This window comes from Dermacentor albipictus, chromosome 6, assembly GCF_038994185.2.
Source record: "Dermacentor albipictus isolate Rhodes 1998 colony chromosome 6, USDA_Dalb.pri_finalv2, whole genome shotgun sequence".
In the NCBI taxonomy this organism is placed as follows: domain Eukaryota; kingdom Metazoa; phylum Arthropoda; class Arachnida; order Ixodida; family Ixodidae; genus Dermacentor; species Dermacentor albipictus.
In genome coordinates, this window is record NC_091826.1 from 49,827,718 (window position 1) to 49,851,484 (window position 23,767).

The 23,767-nt window shown below is 47.4% G+C and overlaps 1 protein-coding gene across 3 annotated transcripts in view; it reads left to right on the top strand.

Annotated features, from left to right (window-relative positions):
- The first annotated feature begins 868 nt into the window (after positions 1–868).
- LOC135918695 (uncharacterized) overlaps positions 869–23,767 on the top strand; it is a 31,410-nt gene continuing 8,511 nt past the window's right edge. The window contains exons 1-3 of one of the 3 annotated variants that reach the window (XM_065452355.1): positions 869–1,234; positions 20,112–20,318; positions 22,515–22,798. In XM_065452355.1, the coding sequence (XP_065308427.1) occupies positions 20,114–20,318; positions 22,515–22,798 (489 nt within the window). In that variant the 5' untranslated portion in view covers positions 869–1,234; positions 20,112–20,113. Of the gene's footprint in view, positions 1,235–10,904; positions 11,038–19,617; positions 19,732–20,111; positions 20,319–22,514; positions 22,799–23,767 lie in introns of those variants that run through there. The other 2 variants (XM_070540552.1, XM_065452356.1) reach the window with 2 other exon arrangements.

A 23,767-nucleotide genomic window follows, 5' to 3' on the forward strand; every position in this document is an offset into this window, starting at 1 on the left:
GTTCGTCCAGTCATTGTAAACTTGCCGCCGCCCCGCAGAACAGTTTACGCACACATAGGCACACACATTCCGATGTCCGGCGCCGACGACAGAGGGCTTCGTGGAACTCTGCTCCGTCTCCGGTGGCGCTGCCGAGTACCACATTCCTGAGCTGACCGCGCGCCACGTGGCTGCCGGTCATCCGCAGTTCTCGGAAGGGCGCCCCGTCTGGTGGGCTTGGAACACGTGCAGCGGGCTGAAAGCTGGCACGTTGCCACCCCGTACGGCCATTCCTAACACCACACGGTCTCCATGTCACAGGCACACAATCTATCTATCTATCTATCTATCTATCTATCTATCTATCTATCTATCTATCTATCTATCTATCTATCTATCTATCTATCTATCTATCTATCTATCTATCTATCTATCTATCTATCTTTTTCTCTCTGCTAAACGACGTTGGTGCAGTGACGTTTCTAGGTTTAAAAAAACACAAATTCCCTCAAATTCGACCGTCGCCCTGCAAGCCCAAAACGACCTTCTTTTTTTTCTTTTTTTGAAAGTGAAAGCGCCGGTTGCTACCAACGCCAACAGATGGCGCTGGCGCCCAACCCTGGCTCTCAAACCCCGGGAGCCCTTAACGAAGCGTGGGCGGTTGATTCTTCGATTACGGCCTCTCATCGCGGGGTGTTGTGGGGGAGGGGGAGGGGGGCGAGGGGGAAGTGCCACGGCGTTATAAAAGAGACCCCATTAAGACGTTGCCTTCTCTCAATTCATCTTCCGCTCCCGCTCACGCATACGTGTTTCTTCAGTGGCATAGAGTTCAAACTCGGCGCCCGCCTCACACCGGACATTGGGTCGAGAAAAAAAAAAGAGAGAGAAAGGCGCGCTTATCGAGTCGGCGTGCGGCGCGGCAATCCACTCTCGGCTGCGCAGTTTCCAAACCGCGCGAGCAGGCGTAGGATCGGCGCTTTCGGCGCACAAAGGAAGCGCGCTTTGAGTGAGCGGTCAAGCCACTGGCGCGGACCCGAGGTGCGCATTGTCTGTGGCGCGCGCGCCGGACTTCGGAACTTTCCTTTTTTTTTTTTGATCCCGCGCTGTGTGGGAACGCCGCCTTCTTCCTTCCTCCCGCGCAACACAGCAAGCACGCACGCACGCCAAGGCGTTTTTTTACGGCCCGCCTCCGCCGCCACTGCTGACCAAAGCGCAAGGAGTTGCGTCGACGAGTTTCTTTCACGCAACGGGAAAGGTGAGTTAGTTAATTCTTTCGAACTGTATATTATTGGTGTTGATTTAGTTGCGAGAAGAATTGATGAATTGTAGTTGCCCCGCGTATACTTGTAGTTTACGAGAAACAAGAAAAGTTTAGTGTAAATGCCGTTTGACGTGTACTGGCCGATCAACGGACACCGAAAACATCGCGAAACACAGAAAGAAAGACACACACACGCGCTCACACATTGCAACTGAAGGATGTGTTCCCAATCGTGTTGAGTAAGCTTCACTGGAAAAAAAAATAAGAGAAATGAAATGCCGAATGTCAGACTACTCGTTGGTTATTGTCTGTTAGACGGGCTGGCGTGTTGCCGGATTCTTGATTCAGTTTGCCAGCGCAAAACGAAATGGGACACAAACGGAAAAAGACACCGCAGACGCTGGCAGCTAGTGTCTCTCTCCAATGTTCGCGCTGTTTAAGTCCCATCTTCGTGCCCCCAATTATTTAGCTATATTCTTGCGCTGGAAAAAACAAATCGAGCCTCTGTATATAGTTCCGAAATGGTAAACGTTGCACCGAGCAAGACGGATAAGCGGAACCGAAAGGCTCGATATTTTGTGTTAGTTATAACCGTACGAACCTAATGGATAAATGATAGCAATGAAAAGAAAAAGGATAGCCGAAAATAACTGCGCATTTAATTTAAATTTAGAAATAATGAGATAAAAGAAGAATGCAAGTGAAGGAAAAGGCGTCTTGCCGCCAGGTTGGGAGTCGAACCCACGTTTTCTGCATTGCGCGTGCGATGCGCTGTATTGTTTCTAATTCGTAAGCATTCCAGGGCTGCTTCCCACAGAAATCTTTCAGTGTGTATGTAACGCGTCGGACGATCTGCGCCATAGGTAAACAAGGGGTCCTGGGGTATGAGAGTGCCTTATGACTGTGTTCGTTATATATATATATATATATATATATATATATATATATATATATATATATATATATATTTAAGCTACTGGAAGAAACTGCTTACGCACTGTCTGACAAGTCCCACGTTAGGGATTTTTTCTGCTGTAACTTTTTTTACTTTTCGCTTGAAACAGTCGGTTAATTTCCCCCCGGACTTTCCTTGGTATCACATTGTGTGTTGGCGTCGCGTGCTGGGAACGAATTGTTCTATCTGCCCCCAAGGTGAGTTCCGAGGCCCATAAGTGGCGCGGATATGCCAAATTACATGCGACCCGTTCGTGGAATTGCGTGTCGCGCGAAGGTTAACGACTCGTCCGCAGAGCGTTATAGCTTAGTGGCTGTAGCCTTGTGCTGCTGGACTATATCGACGGGACTATAGCTATATCCGGTAATGCCGTGCTTCATTGCTACGAGTGTGATTGAGCATTTTATTCTTGAATGTACGTTTCTTTTTTTAAATTATGGGGTTTTACGTGCCAAAAACCACTTTCTGATTATGAGTCACGCCGTAGTGGAGGATTCCGGAAATTTCGACCACCTGGGGTTCTTTAACGTGCACCTAAATCTAAGTGCACGGATGTTTTCGCAGTTTCGCCCCCATCGAAATGCGGCCGCCGTGGCCGGGATTCGATCCCGCGACCTCGTGCTCAGCAGCCCAACACCATAGCCACTGAGCAGCCACGGCGGGTTGAATGTATGTTTGTCCACAAGCATTCGGACAAGCTAACGAGATATATGCTATAGAAGCTATTGAGATAGGACAGTTATACAAGACTGATTCTGTTGGTAGCTCTTTAGTGCTTCTCTCTCCAAAATAAATTGAGTATTTTTTTTTGTTTTGTTTTTTACGCTGTGTCGTAATTTGCGATAATAACGCCTTTGCCATCGTTGTATCTTCGAAAAAAAAAAAGTTGAAAGTCAGAGCTGTATACATATGTGCATTTGTTTATCGCATTGTTTCGCTATCGATCGCTGTAGGTTCCTAATTTCACTCGGCTCTGCTTGGCGCTTCGATTAGAAAATTAGTCGCAGTGTTCTTTCTTTCTTTTTCTTATTTTTTCCCCCTTTTTTTCCCGAAAAGGCTTGTTGCCACAGGAGCTGTTTACGCTTCCGCATAAAGAAGCTTCAAAATCTATAGTTTGCTAATAGCGGGGTACCTATTTCTGGCGCAGAGCCATTTCTGATTCAGTGACCTTTACACAAAGCGCTCCGATGCAGCCATACTTCAAAATAAAGTGCCACTTCTAAAAAATTTGCTTGCACGCACGCGTGTCCGTAAATACTCCCTATAATGAAAATGCCGTGATGCGAAAATTCATTCTCTTCGATTTCTCCCCCTCCCCCCTCTCTCTCTCTCTTCTTTTTTCTACAGCGGTTATTGAGCAACGAGACCTGTCCTACGTGATCCAGATTCAAACGCGCCTCTGTATAACGGAATCATTCGTATTGGCTGGGTCAAACATTAGTTCTGGTCGTTCGTGTCAGACCGAAGCAGCGTAATTGCGTGCTCTCTCGTGATACGTATATGAACATGTATGCTCACGACGAATGAATGCAATTGACGCTGGATGATTACGGTTTCGATTGAATATTCGCTTATATACACACACAGTGAAGTAGACGCGCGTATGAAGCGGTTTATTGACGTTTCGGCCGGGGTCCGCCCTTCATTAGTTTATGATGAAGGCCGGATATATCAATTCAATTGACGCTGGATGATTACGGTTTCGATTGAATACTCGCTTCTGCTTGAATATAGCAGATGACAATACTGACTGAAATTATACAAATATATATATATATATATATATATATATATATATATATATATATATATATATATATATATATATATATATATATATATATATATATATACAGTGAAGTAGACGCGCGTATGAAGCGGTTTATTGACGTTTCGGCCGGGGTCCGGCCTTCATCAGTTTCTGATGAAGGCCGGACCCTGGCCGAAACGTCAATAAGCCGCTTCATACGCGCGTTTACGTCACTGTGAATATTTACCCGGACCCATAACTTCTTTCTTTCTGGTGTGTGTGTGTATATATATATATATATATTATTGTGATGGCCCGCCAGATGTACCATCACCTTACAGCCGTTTCACAATTACAAGCTCAAATACTCAGTTGACCAGACGTGCAGGTGTGAATTGCATCGCTTGTACTATATAATGTAAATTAACCTATTCTTTACCAAGAGGGACTCTCGCGGAAGCCTTGTAATACTTGAATTTGTTTAGAAATTCGAAAATATTCGGTATTCGAATGCTGTCTTCTTCCTCTTTTTTTTCGAGTGTCGCTAGTCGATTTAATTTGGAAATTTCGTTATTCGGACACACCTAAAAATATTTAAAGTGGAGCATACTGTATACAATGACTATTGGTAGGGTCAAGGTACACCTTACGCGTAGTTAATTGATTAGCTTTTGTAAGAAAGATTGATGACATTAAAACCGGCCCAATTTCTCGTGCGCTTGGTCCCGTCTGGGATGATAATAGACTATGGCAATCAACTATGGGGACAGGCCAAGGATAAAGTGGGAAAATGACACATGAGACAAAGACGTGCTTTAATATAGTGAGAAAAAAATGCGAAAAAGAAAGAAAGGTGCTAAGAAGCAAGAATAGTACGTATTTGAGCAGCCGTACTACTTGCAAGACAATTACAAAAGATATGCTAAATATTGTGAAATAAACGACTGCTGGAATGAAGCGCTCCCTAAATCCTTTCCATTTCTCTTCGTCATCCTTTCTAGTTCTTCACATTCGCGTGTTCTGAGAGCGTTAGCCGCCGTGTTGTTTTTTCAACTATATATGTAGGGCACATATAATTATTTTTAGTGTTGTTTATTTTTTCGATTAATCGTTTATTTTACTGAACTTGATTCTGCAATTTTATTTATTCACGCATGTTGTTGCTTTCTTCTCCATTAATACATTTTTTTTTTCATTGGCTGCCTGCTCAGCCGTTTTTCCGCGTTCGAGTGTCGTTTTTGTGTTATTCCTGTCTTTCCTTTTACATTTTTTCGTTCACCTATCAGAATACTTTTCTTATATGGTAACTCCTGTCGCCCGGTTCCCTGCCTATTAACCTTAGCGGGCACGTGCCATAGATGAGGATCGTCATCATCAGCAGCAGCAGCAGCAGTAGCAGCAGCAGCGAACTACATTTACCGTCTCCAAAGCGGACACCTATGTAGGACAGATCGAGATTGACAGCTAGAGCTGCAGGCTGCCGTGTGAGTGGACCATTTAGCGTCCTTAACCATTCCCTGAGTGTCTGCAGCCTTTCCATTGCAGAGAACTATGCCGTAACAACGAACGCGTAAATACGTGTGCCGCGCCGTAGGCTCCACAGAACGTTCGAGGCCTCGGTCACAGAAACCTCGCGATTCACGGTGTCTACTCCTCCCACGATCGACTCTGTGGCGCTCCAAGATCATCGCCTTCTTAGCAAAGCCTCGCTTCGAGATAGTTTCTCTGTCATGACGTGCTGCGACGAAGCGAGCAGCTATATTCCTCGCTGAAGTCGAGCGAGGAATAGCCACCGCACCAGACGACACCGTTAGGCTTAGCGAGGACCCGACAACGTAGGATCGTCTGCCCGCGAGTCGCGTGATGGCCTCGCGGTGCCACGACGTTGTTTAGCACCGGTTTTCTTCACGACCTCGCACATCCCAAAGAAGTCGTCGATCCGTTTCGAGACGGCGCAAACAAGTCGTCGTGACCAAACGTCGTTCGGAGCTAGGCCTACCAGTCATGATTTTCAGCCAGGAAGTGAGCCGCTACAGTGTCACCCACCTCCTGCCGACCAGCGACAGCGAACTTTTCGAAGGCCGAGATGGCGACGGCTCGCACGCTGCCGGTAATGCCGGCGATCACGCGTCTCAGCAGCGGCAAGGCCCTCCCCGTTTTGAAAAGAGACTGTCGTCGCTCACCACTCCTCTGTTCTACGTCACAGTGGCCGTGTTCGCCGTGTGCGGAATCTCTTTTGCCCTTTACGTGTTGTACGTTCGGTCCAAAGGAATGAGCCTTTACGTGAATAACTAACGCTCGCGAAATGCTGTAGTTATGCCCGCCTGCTGTCGTGAAGGAGCTGCGGTTGTGAGTCGGTGTATAATGTATTATTACGCCGATTTCTTTTTTCGGTGTTCCTTGAGAAAGCCGCGTATATCTCGCAACGACGATCGAGTATCTGTGACTGCAACGATCGGTGACTAACAAAGCCTAACCGCGACCCTTCTGGTGACCAATTTTCGTGAAGCTGCGTCTATAGAAAAGAGTTTAATTGTATGCGCACTTGTGGTAATCATAAGCATATTGCAGCGTCACAAGGACAAGAGAGATTTAAGAATGCCGTGCAATAAGCTCCAGGGTTCTGCACCAAGACGTGGTCACTTCGAATTTTCGGCATGCGCCGATGTGTGAATTACACGCTTTGTGAGGATTAGCCTCATAACGACACGTATACAGGAGGCGGAGGCCCGACTTCATCTTGCGGAACACCTTGACAGATGATCTTCACCCATTCGTGAAGAGTGCTCTATGGTCATTCATACCAGATTCGCCGCGTACCCGGGCAAGGCAGTGCTTTTCTCGTAGTTTGCTCCGAGCTTTATTATTGCGGCTCACGCTTTCTTGCAAGCTTAACACGGGTGTCACACGGCGCACTTCTGATCGCGATCAAGCCCGATCCGGATCGAATTTCTCGGTCGCGATTGGTTGCGCAAGCTGGGCGAGGGAGCCAATCGCGGTCGAGAATTTCGATCCGGATCGGACATGATCGCCATCGAAAGTGGTCGTATGACGCCGACATCAGCTATGCCTCGGTCGCCGGAGTTTCTTTATAGCGGTTTAACTCAACGGGTATTGGAGACATCAATGCGTTTTGAGACGGGCCTGTCCCAGAGACAAACACGCTGGTAACGCGCGTGCCGTTCGTGACTTGGGAAGTGCCGGGTTCGCACCGTTAAGGAAAGGAAATTATGGCAAGACAGATGACGATTATCGTTGTGGGACAAGATAAGCACCAAAAGGGTGCAAACTCTTTTAAGAGTGTTCGGCGGACAGTCATCTCTTGTGGCTGTGTCATGGTACTGAGGACATTATGCACAAGATGCTTAGGAGGCCAAACTAAAGCTGAATCACTCACATGGCTTTACCTGTTGGATAAAAGACAACAAGCGTGTTAATTCTTTCCTGCAGTACCGCGGCACTGAACAGGACTTGCACGTATTCGCTTGACGCTTCTTGCAAATTTTTTTGGCAAATATGCCTTGCGGCAAGTCCACCGAATAAAACAAAAAATGACCTAGTTATACTAGTCTGTTGTCTTGTTGGGAAATCGGTCAAATGTTAAACGGCGCAACCCACTGAGGCCAATTATCGTGCAGCAGGAAAGGACAAGACGTACTTAAAGGAAGTAGTAATAATGATAATGTTACTGTTAATGAGCAAATAATACTAAATAAACTAAACAACTTAAAAGGTCGCTATATATAATTACTTATTTGAACTGTATTGGCAAATTATGCTTCCGTAATACCAGGAAGAGCCACTATTACCATGAGACGATGCTTTGTAAGCCAGAAAAGACGCGAGAACAAAAGACAGGTGGCGACATCGTCTTGAAGATCCCGCACCACTGAGTCGTGACGTCATGATTTCTTGTGGCGTCTGTTCGGGCCTATTTAATGTTTCATCGGTAAAGATAGGTTACGTTGCGTTCTAAAATGGCCCCAGCGTGAACTTAGTTATTTTACAGGGCCACAACGTCCTAATGTGAAAAAAAAAAGGAAATGAAATCCGTGACGTGACAACGACGTATCGGCATGGAGTATTGGAGGGACATTCGCAAAATCAAAGTTTGACCCTTCATTCTCGCTTCTATATATAATGTGTCCCAGCTAACGTTAGCGCAGGTGTTCAACGAAAAAGAATATTTGAAAAATACGGTGCAAGGTGCGATTTAAAGACCTGTGGTGGTGTTCAGTCATCAGACCCCTGACGACTGAATATCATACTTTTTATAGTTTTACCTTAAACCGATTCTTCTGATATAGGTTTCCTTTTTTTTCATTGAACACCTTGGTTAGCGTTAGCTGAGACACAAGGTACAACCCACTGCCACGAAATGAACGAATATGAAGTTGCGACATAGTAATTTACCAGTTATAACTGATTTATTGTTTGTCCTTAGTGTCCGTTTAGGGTGGCCGAAAAAGTGCGCGAGCCCGTGTCTAATATTATTTTTGTTTCTTCAGACCGATGACATAGTTTCTTCTTTCTGTTTCTTTTTTCGTAGGTTCTGCAAATTACTATGCTGAAGCAACCTACATCCAGTGGCACACGCTGTTTCAATATGAAAGCAATATATTTATTGAGGAAACTCCGTAACTTCGTGTTTACATGCATTTGAAGTGTAGTTAGAAGATACGCGTATGCTGTTTTCTTTCTGTCTTTCTTCTTATATGAACTCTGCTACGAAGACACATATAAATGTTAATGTTAAATTGCACATTGTTTCTCAGAAAGCTTCAACAGGCGGTAATATTAATGTTTTGGAAATTCGAAGATGGCTGTTATTTGCGCGTTTTGTGCATCTTCATGTACAAAGAACTGCTCTGCTATTTTGTTTGTTTGTTTGTTTGTTTGTTTGTTTGTTTGTAAGTGGAACTTGTACCTCGCGCTCTGCAATCGACATGAGTAGCATTGGGTAGGTCATTCGTTGCAGGCAACCAGGTATACCTCCTTTTATTGCGATTGAATCGCGCTTCAGTTTTGTGTTGCCGACCGTGATGTACCGGAAGGGAAGCATATTCACTGAAAAACCGCACGCTTTGCTGATCGAAAACAAACGTACGTAGCCTATAAAACCAGGGATTGCCAGTGACCTGGATATATGAATAACTCTGACGGCACACAAAGGAAACGAATTTTATGTTTCTCTTTTTCTTTTTTTCTCCGCAATCTCACTTCCTTTACTCTTGGTCCCTACTTTCTTTTTTTTTGTTCTGAGTTCAGACAGTGGAATGCTAAGAAATAATAATTTTCGTTTCCCTGACGTCACATCCGGCATATACACTATACTTCCTTTTCTCCCATGTTTCCCGATCACAGCACGCGCTATATGTAGCGTGATTTCAAACAATTCCATACCGGGTCCCTTTCGGTGTCACCACCAGCCGTTCAATTGCGGGTCGCGATGAAGGGCACCGCGCGGGCGTCCTATATATAGTCGCGCCGCTCATTAAAAAAAGGGGCGATACATTGCCACTGGACACGAACAGCGGCTACGCTATATATAACCGGCCATGCTCCACTATGAACACGGACTCCGGTTGAGAAAGGAGGCCGAGTTGTGCTTACGTTTGCTTTTGTTCGAACGAAGTCGCGCAATTGCGGCGCCGAAGGCTGTGTCACGATCGCGTCCCAGTTCGGGGGCGAGGGGAAAAGTTTATGACTTGGAAGGCGAAAGGGGGGGAGGGGGGAAGTTATTTATAGCGACCACGCTGGTGGTGGAGCACGGCGATACGTCACTCTAGTCGATGACGTCTTCGTCGTAGTGATTGCGTCAGAGCTATAGCGGCGACCCGCAGCTCGGGCCATGTCGATGACCTGAAAATCGCGACTTGGGTCGAGGTTGCTTTTGTGAGAACGCTGGTGTTGATATCAAATCGCAGTTATAGTCGGCCACCAACTCAATAAAGCGAACTTGGACGTCTGAGCGGGATAATGGTGGTTAGATTTTTTAATTTATTGAGTGAGTGAGTGAGTGAGTGAGTGAGTGAGTGAGTGAGTGAGTGAGTGAGTGAGTGAGTGAGTGAGTGAGTGAGTGAGTGAGTGAGTGAGTAAGTGAGTGAGTGAGTGAGTGAGTGAGTGAGTGAGTGAGTGAGTGAGTGAGTGAGTGAGTGAGTGAGTGAGTGAGTGAGTGAGTGAGTGAGTGCTGACGCTGTCAGCCCGGCGAGGCAAAGGAGCATTATGACTCAGCGCTACTCAACATGCCTTATACCCCGGCCACAAGGCGTACTTTCGATCGTAATCGATCCCGATCGGGTTTGACCGCGATCGAAAGTGCGCGTGCGACACCGGTATGATTGCTGCCCAAGGCCTGATCACTGGCTAAGGTGTGCGCTGTGCGATAAAATATAGTGCGTTATTTTACGCGTTAATGTGTGCTATATACCACTCTACATAGCGGTGTAGCAAGATGTGCTCTAGATGAATCTGTAATGGCTTGTTTTGGATTGCCACAGCTCGTTTCTGCGTGTTGTTGCATCCTATGGTATGATCTGGTGTTATGGCATGACATACAATGGTAAAATTTGGTAAGGTGCTGTGTCTGCAGCAAAAGCTACCAGGTAACGCACACTGCGCATTATCGTGGTCTGTTCTGTACGGTTCAGTACAGACTGCGTGACTACATTTGGAATGCCAACACAAGGCCGCAGGTTATCTTGGTTATCATCTATCAATCACCCCACAAGGTCTTGTACGCCGCTGCTACCGGCAGTGGCAGCGTGTTGAATCGCAAAGTACTGATGTTCCTTTCATCACACATCGAGAATGAATCCCAAGTTATTAAACTACTCAGTTTCGTATCACGTGCTCTGCACACCACGTTTCTGGTTTTAGCACGCGCTAAGGAAGAAAAGAAAGGCGCAACGTGCAATTTCCGCGCTCCCAAAGTGACCCACCCCTTCCGTCCTATTGTGCGGAGGACAGAGCTTACAACAAAAACTTTGCACCTGGATTAGGCTGCATTAGAGCTCCACTTGGGTGCACGAACCCCGAGGTCGCCGCACCCAAGGACTGGCCGCTTGAAAAAACGTGATCCGGGTCACCGCTGTTCGTCGCTTATCTTCGTCACCGCTCGCCGACGTTTTTTTGAAGACGTGCCTCTGTACATTGCGCTACTCTTGTACTGTTTCTACCCGGCCCTCTCTTCTTTCCTGCTCCGAAGTGACCTGGTTCTCCTGCACGTGAGACGTGCATGCCGGATAGTGAATGCATAGCTCTGGGTCACTCTACTTGTATATAAGCTGGTGCTGACGCGACGGCAGCTACGAGAACGGATACGTCTCCAAGAAATATTCTATTGTCGGTTCGTCTGGTTCGATGCTAGAACAGCGGTGAAGTTAAAGGGCCCCTGAAACGGTTCGGACAAATTTTGCAGACGCCTAGGGTGCAGCTAAAGTTAATCATTCGCACCACAAATTGCGTGAAGGGTCTCATATTAAGAGAGCTACGGACGATTACGAGCTACCCTCCTCCAAAAGTCATGCATTTTCTCCCCAAATCGTTCGCCGAGCGATCGGGGCTAAGCACCGCCTTCACTGGATCTGCGTCATGATGGCACGTCGTGTCGTCTACTTCCGGTTCTCCAGGAGCGAGCGCGCGAAGCCTCCCCATGCAACCTCTCCGGCAGCTGCTTGGCAGTCGGCCCTAAGCGAGAGCTATCGAAGCAGCGTGCGTGCGAGCATTCTGTCGCAACGCCGAACGTGTCTAGTATTCCGGTAGCCACAGGCAAGCTGGGCCTTTCGACGGATGGGTGGAGGCATAAGCCTTAAGCTGATGAAGCAACTTTAGCGTAGACGTACGTGAGCGGCCTGATCGCTCTGCACGGTCCATCCACCTGTTCGCGCAGAGCTTAATCGCCAAACAAAGAGCTAATAATGCTCTAACCAAGTGTAAAACATTTTACACATTTACAAAAACAGTATATTAACGATTACGCTCCTGCGAAAAATTTACACCAGCAGCAAATAATACACTTCTTTACTGCTACTGTGTTTGGTTGAGCTCTGTGCCACCGTGACAGGGCCTGACCGCTTGACATCCTGCACGGCTACACCGTGCGGAAGGTCAAGCGGCCAGGCCCTGTCCCCTCGCTTGCGTTTACCCGAATACCAGACTCGCGAAAGTTATGGTAGTAGTAATCCTCCGGTGTAAAGGGACAGCCGCAAACGCGCAAATTCTGGCGCCGTAGGATCATCATCATCAGCCTGATTACGCCCACTGCAGGGCAAAAGCGGGCAAAAGCCTCTCCCATACTTCTCCAGCTACCCCGGTCATGTACTAATTGTAGCCATGTTGTCCCTGCAAACTTCTTAATCTCATCCGCCCACCTAAGTGTCTGCCGCCCCCTACTACGTTCCCTTCCCTTGGAATCCAGTCCGTAACCCTTAACTAACATCGGCTACCTTCCTTCCTCATTACATGACCTGCCCATGCACATTTTTTCTTGATTTCAACTGAGATGTCATTAGCTCACGTTTGTTTCCTCACCCAATCTACTATTTTCTTATCCCTTAACGTTACACCTATCATTCTTCTTTCCATAGCTCGTTGCGTCGTCCTCAATTTAAGTAGAACCCTTTTCGCAAGCATCCAGGTTTCTGCCCCGTACGTGAGTACTGGTAAGGCACAGCTGTTATACACTTTTCTCTTCAGGGATAATGGCAACCTGCTGTTCATGATTTAAGAATGCCTGCCAAACGCACCCCAGCCCATTCTTATTCTGATTATTTCAGTCTCATGATTCGGATCCGCGGTCACTATACCTGTCCTAAGTAGATGTATTCCCTTACCACTTCCAGTGCCTCGCTACCTATCGTAAACTGCTGTTCTCTTCCCAGACTGTTAAACGTTACTTTAGTTTTCTGAAGATTAATTTTAAACCCACCCTTCTGCTTTGCTTCTCCAGGTCAGTGAGCATGCATTATCAGCAAGGCAATATCATCAGCAAATCACAAGTTACTAAGGTATTCTCCATTAACTCTTATCCCCAATTCTTCCCAATCCAGGTCTCTGAATACCTCCTGTAAACACGCTGTGAATAGCATTGGAGAGATCGTATCTCCCTGCCTGACGCCTTTCTTTATTAGGATTTTGTTGCTTTCTTTACTGCATCAGGGTGGCCAATCCTGCTCTGGTGAGGGAGTGCGCTACCGGTTCTGGTCACCGGGATCAGATCAGGGCACACTCCAGGCCTGCTTATGCAATTTTATCAACACGCGGATTTTTTTTAATCCGGTGGAAAATTGCGCGGCACCGTGATTCGAACCATGGTCCTCTTGCACGCGAGGCGGATGTTCTACGTCTAGGCCACCACTGCACCCCTAGCGCCGTAGGATAGTTACAGTCTGCAGCCACTCCGCTTGTCTGCTGCCTTGCAGAGGAACACGATGTCGCATCTTGACATATTGCCACTCGCTACGTTGGCACTCGCTACGCAACAAAGTCGATTCATGGTGCTCACGAAAAGACACACCAACACTGACTGCGAAGCTCTCTTCAAGACGGAGCACGAACACAAGCAGACGACGCTTGCTGTGTGCCGGAAGTGCTTAAGTGTAGTGAGAAATTGTTCTTGTGCATTCTCTTTCTGTTACTTTCTTTTTATAAAAACAAATTAACTGACATTCGAACTATTACAAACATCATTTGTTCACCATAAAGGTGAAAAAATTGTCGATGACGCGCCCTGGGCAGCCAATCGGATAGCTCGCCCTACTGACGTCAATTGGGTGATTTACGTCATACGGGTAGGGGCGGCTGAAAATTCCGCCGAGCAATGTGCTGCGATCGGCAGCGATGTACATTTTTAAAACCTTGTAGTAAATTACACGCTTTACGCGGAGCACTTAGGTGCGTCAATTAATTAATGATCAAAAAGAACTACTCTAACGACTCAGTACGTTTGTACAAAATCGTCAAAATCGTTTCAAGGTCCCTTTATATCACGGGAATCGACCACCATTTCGGAATGAACATTATGCTGCATTAGACGCGGGAGCATGTACGATTACGCACGCGGGTTAATGTGAAAGGAAGACTCGACTCACTCCGGAGCTTCTATTGTGAGCTATACTTAGCCTGGTTTGCTTTATTCCTTTCCCAAACAGGCCTCGAATCATAATTTTTCTATCTATCTATCTATCTATCTATCTATCTATCTATCTATCTATCTATCTATCTATCTATCTATCTATCTATCTATCTATCTATCTATCTATCTATCTATCTATCTATCTATCTATCTATCTATCTATCTATCTACATTGCAATATTTGTTTGTTTCTTGTTGTAGTTCCTTTCTTTTTTCATTGTATTGTACTATCCGCTCCTGCTACAGCCCCACCAGGGGCTAAAGTATGTGAAAATAAATAAATAAATCCAAATTCAATATAGCTTCCTTCACTTGCAAGGCTCTGTCGTAGCGGCACTGCGAGCTTGGATGATTTTAGATCAGGATCCCTAGAGCTGCTGCACCATTTATTGCCGGTGCCGCGACACAACGCCGGGGTGCAATTCGGTGAAGGTTTATTTTCCTTTTGTTGCTCTCTGAAGGTCCGCTATATGTCTGAAGTTGTAGTTTCGACAGACTACCGGCCAGTGAAACGGCCGGTTTCCGAAACAGGCCTTAATTAAGACGCACTGCCGCCGTAGCTTCTCGATTGGCTCACCCAACTCTGGTGCGAAAGATGTGTTGGCCCCGGCGCTCGTGCGTCACCCAGATAACGCGGCCAGACGGATAAACCCCGCGACACTCCCTTCTCGTGCCGTTCGATTTGACTGGTCGCGTGCGAGAGCGGCGCCGCCTCGTGTGCTGATAGTAAAGTTAATTACTCTCGAGGGGCGCACCGCTGTCGCTCGGCGCAGCCGTGCGTTCCGCGCCGCAGTTTCGCTCTGTTGTTGCTCGGAGCTCGTCGTATCGATGCCAAAGATACCGCGCGGTCGCGAGAAGTCGTGCGGAAAGAGACGTGTACGTGTGGGGGCAACGGAAGAACGACCCTGGACCAATTTGGCCAGACGGTGTTAGGCTTAAGGTCATTTCCTTCGCGTCAGTTCCGTGCAGTGCTGCGTGAGCTGTGGAGGTGCAGTTAACGACGTAATTGCGAGCGGAAAGGTGGCTGAGGAGGCGCTCGAATACTGAAACGCCTTCGAGCGCGTTCGGACCGAGTTTACGCGTGCGTCCACCTTTATCTAAAACGGCCTGCTTGTCTGTTGCCATAAACTCTCTAATTCGGATCGCGAAAAAGCTGACGGCGAAAGAAAGCATGATAGAGCAATCCAATAAAGCCTATCTTCTTCCACGCCTTTCCTTTTTCTTTTTCGCAACACCCATCTTGTGCAATGCGTTCGTTATTCCCCAACGACCTGACAATTTTGCGCCTTGCAGTGGAACTTGCAATATATAACTTGGATCGCAAGTTGTTCGTTGCGTTAATGTGCACTAATGCTAATACAATGATAAAAGTGTAATTGTATCGCGGTGATATGCAGTATATCTTATCAGAATTGAGGTGCGTTGCGTACTAGTGCAATTCTGTGGGCGCATAGCTACAAATAAGCTACAAACATCTAAGCAGCGTTTAGCCACGACTAGTATACCAACAATCTACACTTAAATAGTAAGGTTGCTTGGCAACATTCAAGGTGTAATCTAGCCCCATCTCCCGCGTACTTGTCCTAACGTCACCGACTACTGCGCATCAACTGCATCCCAAAGGAGCGTAAAGTTGGTTGGGCTTCTTGGTGATGCATAACTAGAACTGCAAAGAAATGCGTGGACATAAACGAGCATAACCCGCACAACCGCATACCCCGTCTGGTCGTTCTTCGTCCCAGTTTCCCTTTTTTTCTCCCGCCATCAGGCCGAGAAACCCTTTAGTGTTTTCAGTTCCTGACATTGACACGACACAAAAATCGTTATGTCTAGGGTCCGCGCTGTTCTAGTTTCGGCGGTGCTAAAATTGGCAACGGAACTTTGCACTCCACGAGTTAATGTTCGTTACTTACTACATTTACCAGAGTATATTCCCTGTAAAAGACGTGGCGTGTTGCGTGCTTCTCCTGCTCAACACACCGCTTGCGCTGAAGCACCCTTGCCGGTGTTATTCTTGACGGTGTGTACGCGCGCGTGTGTATTTCCTCTACGTTCCCCTCCATTACATTGTCGGCGCCACTCTCGACGCGCCCACATTCGTGTGCTTCCCCTGCGTTACGTTTCTCTTGCAGTGAAGCACCCTTGCCAGTATCGGCGTGTGTATGTGTGCTTTCCCTGCGTGACACCGTTTTCGCAGTGAAGCGCCCTTGCCGGTATCGGCGTGTGTATGTGTCCTTCACCTTCACGACACAAGGCTTGCAGTGAAGCACCCTTGCCGGGGTCAGTGCTCACATGATGGTTTCTTTTTTTAAGTGAATGGGCCCTTCTTTGACTCTTTCGGTCGTTTCCTTGGTGGTGGGACTTTCACCGTCAATACAAAGGCGCCGGTCTAAAACACAAGTGGCCTCACGCAACCGAATCGCCAAGCGGGCTCGGCGCCGAATTAACGCTAATATACAGTTCTTTGAGATGCACGCGCTGTCGCGCGAGAACTTTGAAAACTCTGAAGCTTTAGACGCTGAATACGGGATAGGAAAATGGCAGTGGCCTTCCGCGCCGGCGCTCGCACCGCTAGAGACAACACACACACGGCGGATAGGGCTGTACTCATAGCCACCTATACTACCGCTACAGGTGTGCTGCTTAACCACTCTGTTTTCTACCAAGACCGTAAAAGCGGACAAATCGTTCCAGTTTTCTTCTTTTGCGTTCATTGCTTTCAGTGTCTGTTGGCTTTATGTGGTATTGATTAACAAAATCAAGCCCCTCGGTTCCCCTCCTCTTGTTTCCTACCAAGTTGCTCAATGCAACAATAAACGCTACCTAAATATCCTCACTGCAACAAACGCACGCATTTAATTGCGTCATTTATTCGACAAAGCGAGCAAATTTCTAGAAGCGTTCAGCTATTCTCTCACATTGACTGTCATCGTCGATTATTTCTGGACGTTTTTATTTTTCCTTGCGTGAATCTCGCGGTAAAGCCTCCTTGCTGATGCCAACGTGGGTTCCGTCTCGTTTGCATTGCGTTATTTTTTACAGTTGTTTCCGTACATAGTTCAACTATTCAGACGTGTACAGTCTGAATCGGGAATCCACAACACGTTCGAAGAAATCGTTGAAGCCCAAAAGTTTTCTCAGTTTATCAGACTCTCTGGTACCCCAGCGGGCCGAGCCATATTTGGCATGCTGGGACGTAACCCCATGGTCGTCGGTCCCGACACTGTGAAGCTGCACAACGACGTAAGATCCAAGATTTCCATACACCGGATGCCACGCAATATACATCCGAGCGACAACGAAGAACGAAGATGAGCCAGTGGTAAAGCTCTGCTCGCCAGTGGCCGCTTGGACAAGGATCGAACATCCTTCGTAGACACTGCTTCGTACGCTCAAGAAAAAACTTTCTGCTCAGTGGTCATCGACTGTGATTCCAAAGTTCTCAGCTGCGCTACCATCCGCACTTCTAGTTCCGGCGTTGCGGAGCAGGTTGCAATTGCTCTTGCATTGACGGACAGCGTACATGACACGATTTATTCAGACTCCAAGGCTGCTATCAGGGCCTTTCAGATGGGAATGGTGGCTCCCCGGGCAATACGTATCATCCTAAATGCTAAAGAGCTCAAACAGCACTCATTGGCCTGGTTCCCTGCGCACCTTGGAACCATTGAGGGCGTCTCGCTCACCCCCAACGAGGAGGCGCACTTGGCTGCACAAGGCTTGACTGACCGTGTGCCTGGTAACGCGTCCCCTCCTGGGCGACCCGAGCCTCTCTGCTCGTACAACGAGATCTGCAAGCATAATTATCTATCAAGAAGACCCCTGCCTTTGCCGCACCCCTCGCTGTGCAGTGCCCAGGCAGCCACTCTCAGACTTCCACAAACAAGCACTTACCCGAGCCCCGCGGCACTGCACACAGTGTACCGCGAACGGTTCCCAATCCCGGACTGCCCCCTGTGCGGTGGTTATGCGGACTTCGAGCATGTCCTGTGAGGCTGCGCCTCTGCCAGTCCCCTTTTCAGCCAACAGGAAATGATGAAGCTTATTAAAGCCCAGGTCTAAACCTCTCAAATCCTGGCAGTCCAGAGGGCCCGCGAGAGGACCGTCAGGTTTCACCTGATGGTCCCCGAGTAGGCCTAGCCAGGTGGCGTTGAGTTTACTCGCGTCTATTGTGGACCGAATAAAGTTGTTTCACTCACTCGCTCACGACATAGCAAACGCCCACGTTTGTCTGTTTCCCCTGCGTGACATTATTGTTGCAGTGAAGCATCCTTGCCGGTGTCGGCGTGTGTACTTTCATTAACTTCCCCTCCATTACATTGTCGACGCCAGCCTTGACGCACCCATGTTTGTTTGCTTCCCCAGCGTGACATCACTCCTGCAGTGAAGCACCCTTGCCAGTGACGAAGGACGAGAATAAAGTTTTGCCGTACTACACATATGAAACAACCAAAATACATTTAATTGCTTCCCTTCTTTTCTATATATCTGTCAAAAAGGAAAAGTCGCCTCATCTACCTGCACAAGAACTGACGGGAACGGCGCCACGCGATTGTGACGTCACAACTTGAGGTCTTTTTTCTTTTATTTTTTACATAAACGAGTAAACTCAGACATAAAATTTCTGCAACCTAAGTCACCGAAACAACAGTCGAGCCACTGTGAATATGCACGTTTCTCAGTACGCAAGATTTACAGCCTTGCAAGGGGATAAAATCGAAGCAAAGGAGGCTTCGACAGCGTTGTTCGTTGAGTTGCACGCGAAAAACAGCGCATTTATAGCTGCTTAGTTACAGCAAGTATTTGCTTATTTTTAAGTAGTTATTTTTTATCACCCGACTAAACAGTGATGTCGATTGTCGCAGTTTGTTTCCGGGGCCGTTTTTGTAAACCGATCGCATTACGCCAGACAGAAAGAAAAAAAAAGAAGAAGACGGACTGAATTGCTGCTGACAGCGGCATGTCGGCCAGGTCTCTGTTGTGGTCCGCGTCGCGGTCAATGACGTTTACCTGAGGGAGAGCAGAAGGGAGCGGCGAGTTCTTAAGCGTTCGATATACCGACTCCCATTCTGCACGGCTTCCGCGTTTTTCTTTTTTTTTTGCCGTTCTACAACAGCTGCAACGCCGAAAGGAGACACGGAAGTGGAAGCATTTTGGAAGTTAGTTACAATATGCACTGAAACATAACGGTGTGTTGACTGGATGCGTTTTCTCTCTCTCTCTCTCCTCTCTTTCCTTTTTTCCCCGTGTCTAACGTGATAAACTTCAGCGAATCACACAGGTGCGCGGCGGTCATTCATCCCATCCGGGCAGACGTGGAGAGGGAGCTTTCGACTCAAAATCGATCGTTGCCTCGTCCTTCGCCTCTCTTTCATTAACCTTCCACGCGCGTATTTTGCCTCTTGTAAACTCTCCCAAGCGCTGGGGAGAAGGGGATGAAACGGTTGCCCCTAGAGCCACACCTCCGTACTAAGCGCAGACGATTTTGCCGTGTCGTCTGCTCCGATACAACGTGAACGCGCGGTTGCTCGCTTCAGGTTCTTCGCAAGCGAAGCAGTATACGTGTTGCGCTATGGCCGCTTCGCACTCGTTACGAGATCTGCGACAGGCAGTAATTTAGTTCCGCCGGCTCTTTGTGGGGATATTACAGTGTAAGTTTACAGAAGCTTGTTCTAAAACAGATGTCTCGTGTTCCGTATACTCGCACATATAGCCACTATCACGAGTGTATGTAAGGATGCTCCATAGCTGGTGTCTCGCTAAGTGTAGACGGTCAGATACAGCAGGATGTCTGTATTTTATCTTACCCCCTGTTGCCGCGAACTCACTGGCTCTCTTGGGAGATGAAGGTTGCGGTTAAAATGGTGCAATTAGTCCATTATCTTAGCTAGATAGTTATGGATTGACCGGATAGGGATTGACTGAAGGAGACATGGAGTGCACTGGTTGACGAACAACCCGACCGATTAGCGAATCAGTCATTCGTCAGCCGACAGACCCGCTTCACTCTTCGATTGTCCTTCCGTCCCAGGTATGACTCCGCTAGAGACAGCGGCGACTCACGTGACTCCCGGCAGCCTAAGGCCGAGCCCCATCGTATTTTACAACGAGGCGCACGGCCACGGAATGACCACCTACCACAATCACCACGGAGCTGGAGGAGGCGGCTTGCATCCGTCCGCAGAAGTCCACGGTGCACATCCGACCAGCCATTTTCTCGGAAGTCAAATAGTTGTGGGTAAGTAAAACAGTTTCAGTAAAACTTCATTTGGGCCTAGTTGGTGCATAATTCTGAACATAAAATTACTGCGCAAACACCTAAGACGAACCACGAAAGGAAGATACGACACACACTGGCGCTAACAACTTCTTTATTTCTTCGTCGTCGATGCATATATAAACCCTAGGCCACACCACCGCGCAGGCGCACAGATTACATTACCTGTGCGCTGCGCGGTTGTCTGGCCTAGGGTTTATATATGCATCGACGACGAAGAAATAAAGAAGTTGTTAGCGCCAGTGTGTGTCGTATCTTCCTTTCGTGGTTCGTCTTAGGTATTTGCGCTGTAAGTTTATGTTCAGAATTAAGTAAAACAGTTTCCGTGGAGTGTAGGGGGCGTGTTATCGGCCAGTTTGTTGAAATATATGCCTCCTTACAGCCGCGGACATGACGACAGAACTCGACTTCCTTCCGTGTTGCACCAAAAACGCGAAGCGTGATATGAACGCGTGACGTCACGGAATTCGGTCCTTGTGAAAACAAAGTTTACAGTTATCGCCAGGCATAGATTTTTTTTATTGCAGCGTTGTCTCACCTTTAATATTAAAGCGGGACTATAAGTAAGCCAAGGTTGGACGTCACAGTGCATTGTGACGTTTAGTTTCGTAGCTGTAACATGAAAGCTGAAAGTGCTCTAACGGTTATGCTGGTAGGTTTCTACCTTAAAGGTGTTCGATATATTGTTTTCTGCAATAAATACCTCATTACCCATTATCGTAAAAAAATATTTAAATTGTGGAGTTTTGTGTTCCAAAACCACGATCTGATTATGAGGCACGCCGTAGTGAGGGACTCTGGAAAGTTGGACCACCTGGTGTTCTTTAACGTGAACCTAAATCTAAGTGCACGGGTGTTCTCGCATTTCGCCCCCATCGAAATGTGGCTGCCGTGGGCGGGATTTGACCTCGCGACTTCGTGCTTAGCATCCCAACACCATAGCCAGTACGCGACCTCGGCGGGTTTATCGTAGAAAATGGCGATAGAATGCCTTCTTTATATTTCTTTCAATTCTGCGCCGATGAGTTGTCCTGCTTCTTAGAATGCAGTGTAATGTAATCGCAAAAAAAAAAATCTGCTACCCTAGGCCAAACGTAATCGCAATAATTTGTAAGAGAGACTCGCTTCTGTGATCTGAAAGTGATATCGCCCCAGCAGTGTTTCACTTTCGTGCCGTATTTGGCATATAAAGGCTCCTTCGTCTTTTTCTTTTCTTTTCTCTCTCTCTCTCTCTCTCTCTGTGTTTGTGTGTGTGCGTGCGTGCGTGCGTGTGTGTGTGTGTGTATGTGACGCAGCAAAGATCGTATATATTATGTCTCGGGCGACAATAAAAAATCCAGTGCGTTTCATGAAGTTGGTCCGCGCTACTATAGTGAAAGAAGGATAAATGCATGGTGTTTCTTATTACAGCAGTCTTTTTGCTACCAAGGACCTCATGTATATTGTACTGACCTTTTCTCCCATCCCGCTTTTTTTTAACAGATTGCATATGATCAAGTTTGACTTGTGCGGGTTGTTCGCGAAGCCTGCTACGTGCACAATAATAGTATTTAGCACATTTCTTCGTGACAGCATTGTCTATTGGCCAAGTACGCTTTACCGCCACGCTTTAAAATTGTGCCACTTGCGCTCGAGAGGTCGGGCGTTTGGAGTGATAGCGAGGGTTTAGTGTTCCGCTTGAACTCCTCGGACGGTGTTCTCGGAGGCCACACCTCCTCTGAGGCCACGCCTACTGGGCAGGAGAAACAGCGCCATAACAGTTACCAGGCATCTCACAACGGTGGCGCGATGTTCGCCGCCAATTTGCGTTTTGCAAGCGTCACACCTCTGATGGTGCACGAAAAAGAAGATGTACAAAAAAAAGAAAGAAACGTCGGCGTAATAGTCGGCGCGCCCAGTGAATTGTCAGATAACGTTAGATCTTGACGCTTACTGCTCAGGCCAACCGCAATAAATCGACCTCTAACTCTCCACGCACCAGTCGCGCATGCGCCGTGAGTGGGACAACCACGACAACGGCGGCTAGCTACGTGAATGCACCTCGAGCGTCCGCATACTATTTGCTGTCGCAATAAAATGCGAAAGGTTCCCCTCAAGTTCACTGTACCTTGCAGACCGTGCTCACTCTTGTTTCTTCTCGACGTGTCGGCCTCACAGGCGTCAGCCCCTCGGCCAACGGCTCCGGCCGCGTGACCGCCGGCAGCGCCACCAACGGCGTCGGCAAGGCGAGCAAGAAGCACGGCAAGAATCACGGAGGCAAGCGCCTCTCGAACCGCATCATCGAGGCGAGCCTGTGCGTGTTCCTGAGCCTGTGCGTCTCCCTGGCGGGCCTCTTCCTGGGCCTTCTCTACCAGCCGCTGCTTCTCATCGTATTCGCGTGCGGGCTCGTGGCGCTGCTCGCCTACCTCTGCTACGGTTTCGTCCACTACAAGCGCTCCTGGGTCAGTACGTAGTTCACCGCGGTGCGAGTTTGAGGCAGTTATCAGGGACGCGTACAAGGGCATAACAGCGCACAAAAGAGAAAAAAAGAAAGAAAGAAAGAAAGAAAGAAAGAAAGAAAGAAAGAAAGAAAGAAAGAAAGAAAGAAAGAAAGAAAGAAAGAAAGAAAGGAAGAATGCTTTTGGCACTGCGGAACATATTTCCCTTATTCTTTCGCCTTCACGCCATGTCATGCGTTATCAACAAAAGCCGATTGACATGTTCATTACATTCATTACTGGCTGCGACCGAGCGTGTTGGCTTCGCCGATAATAATAATAATAATAATAATAATAATAATAATAATAATAATAATAATAATTGGAGGACGCTTAAGCTTCGCCCTTAAGAGTGGAAATGGATAGCATTCAAGGATCCCTGACTTCATCTCGTGCTTCCCGGCAACTATAGCTTATGTAAAGGTAGTATTTACCGGGAAACGCTGGCGGCGAACGCTATGCACAAAGACGAGCTTTCTGGTAGAAACGCGGCCTCTTGCGTGGGTCGGTCTCGAAGGTAGTGCACAGCCGCGCCAAAAAGATTACACGGTTTTCAAGTTTCTGTTATTGTTTCGCACTTTCAGTATTCAAGTTCGAGAAGATTTAACATAAGAGGCATGTGTTGCCGGTGTTTTGTTTCAGGGTATTTGTTTGTGGGCTGTCATTCTCACAAATTCCGAGGAATAACTTTGTCAAGAATGTAAGGCAAGGTATGAGCAATAGTAGTGATAGAATGGTGTGGCAATATAACCCGCATGTACTGCATGTCATATAGCAAGGCGTGTCATACATGAACCGAAATATATACGGAAATTTTCGCTCATGGACAACTCTGCCGACATTGACACCGGATCTCCTGCGACATAGGGCCCTTAACGCTATCACGTTAATAACAATGATCTTTAATTCAGCCGTCCCCATTTTTTGTAGCCT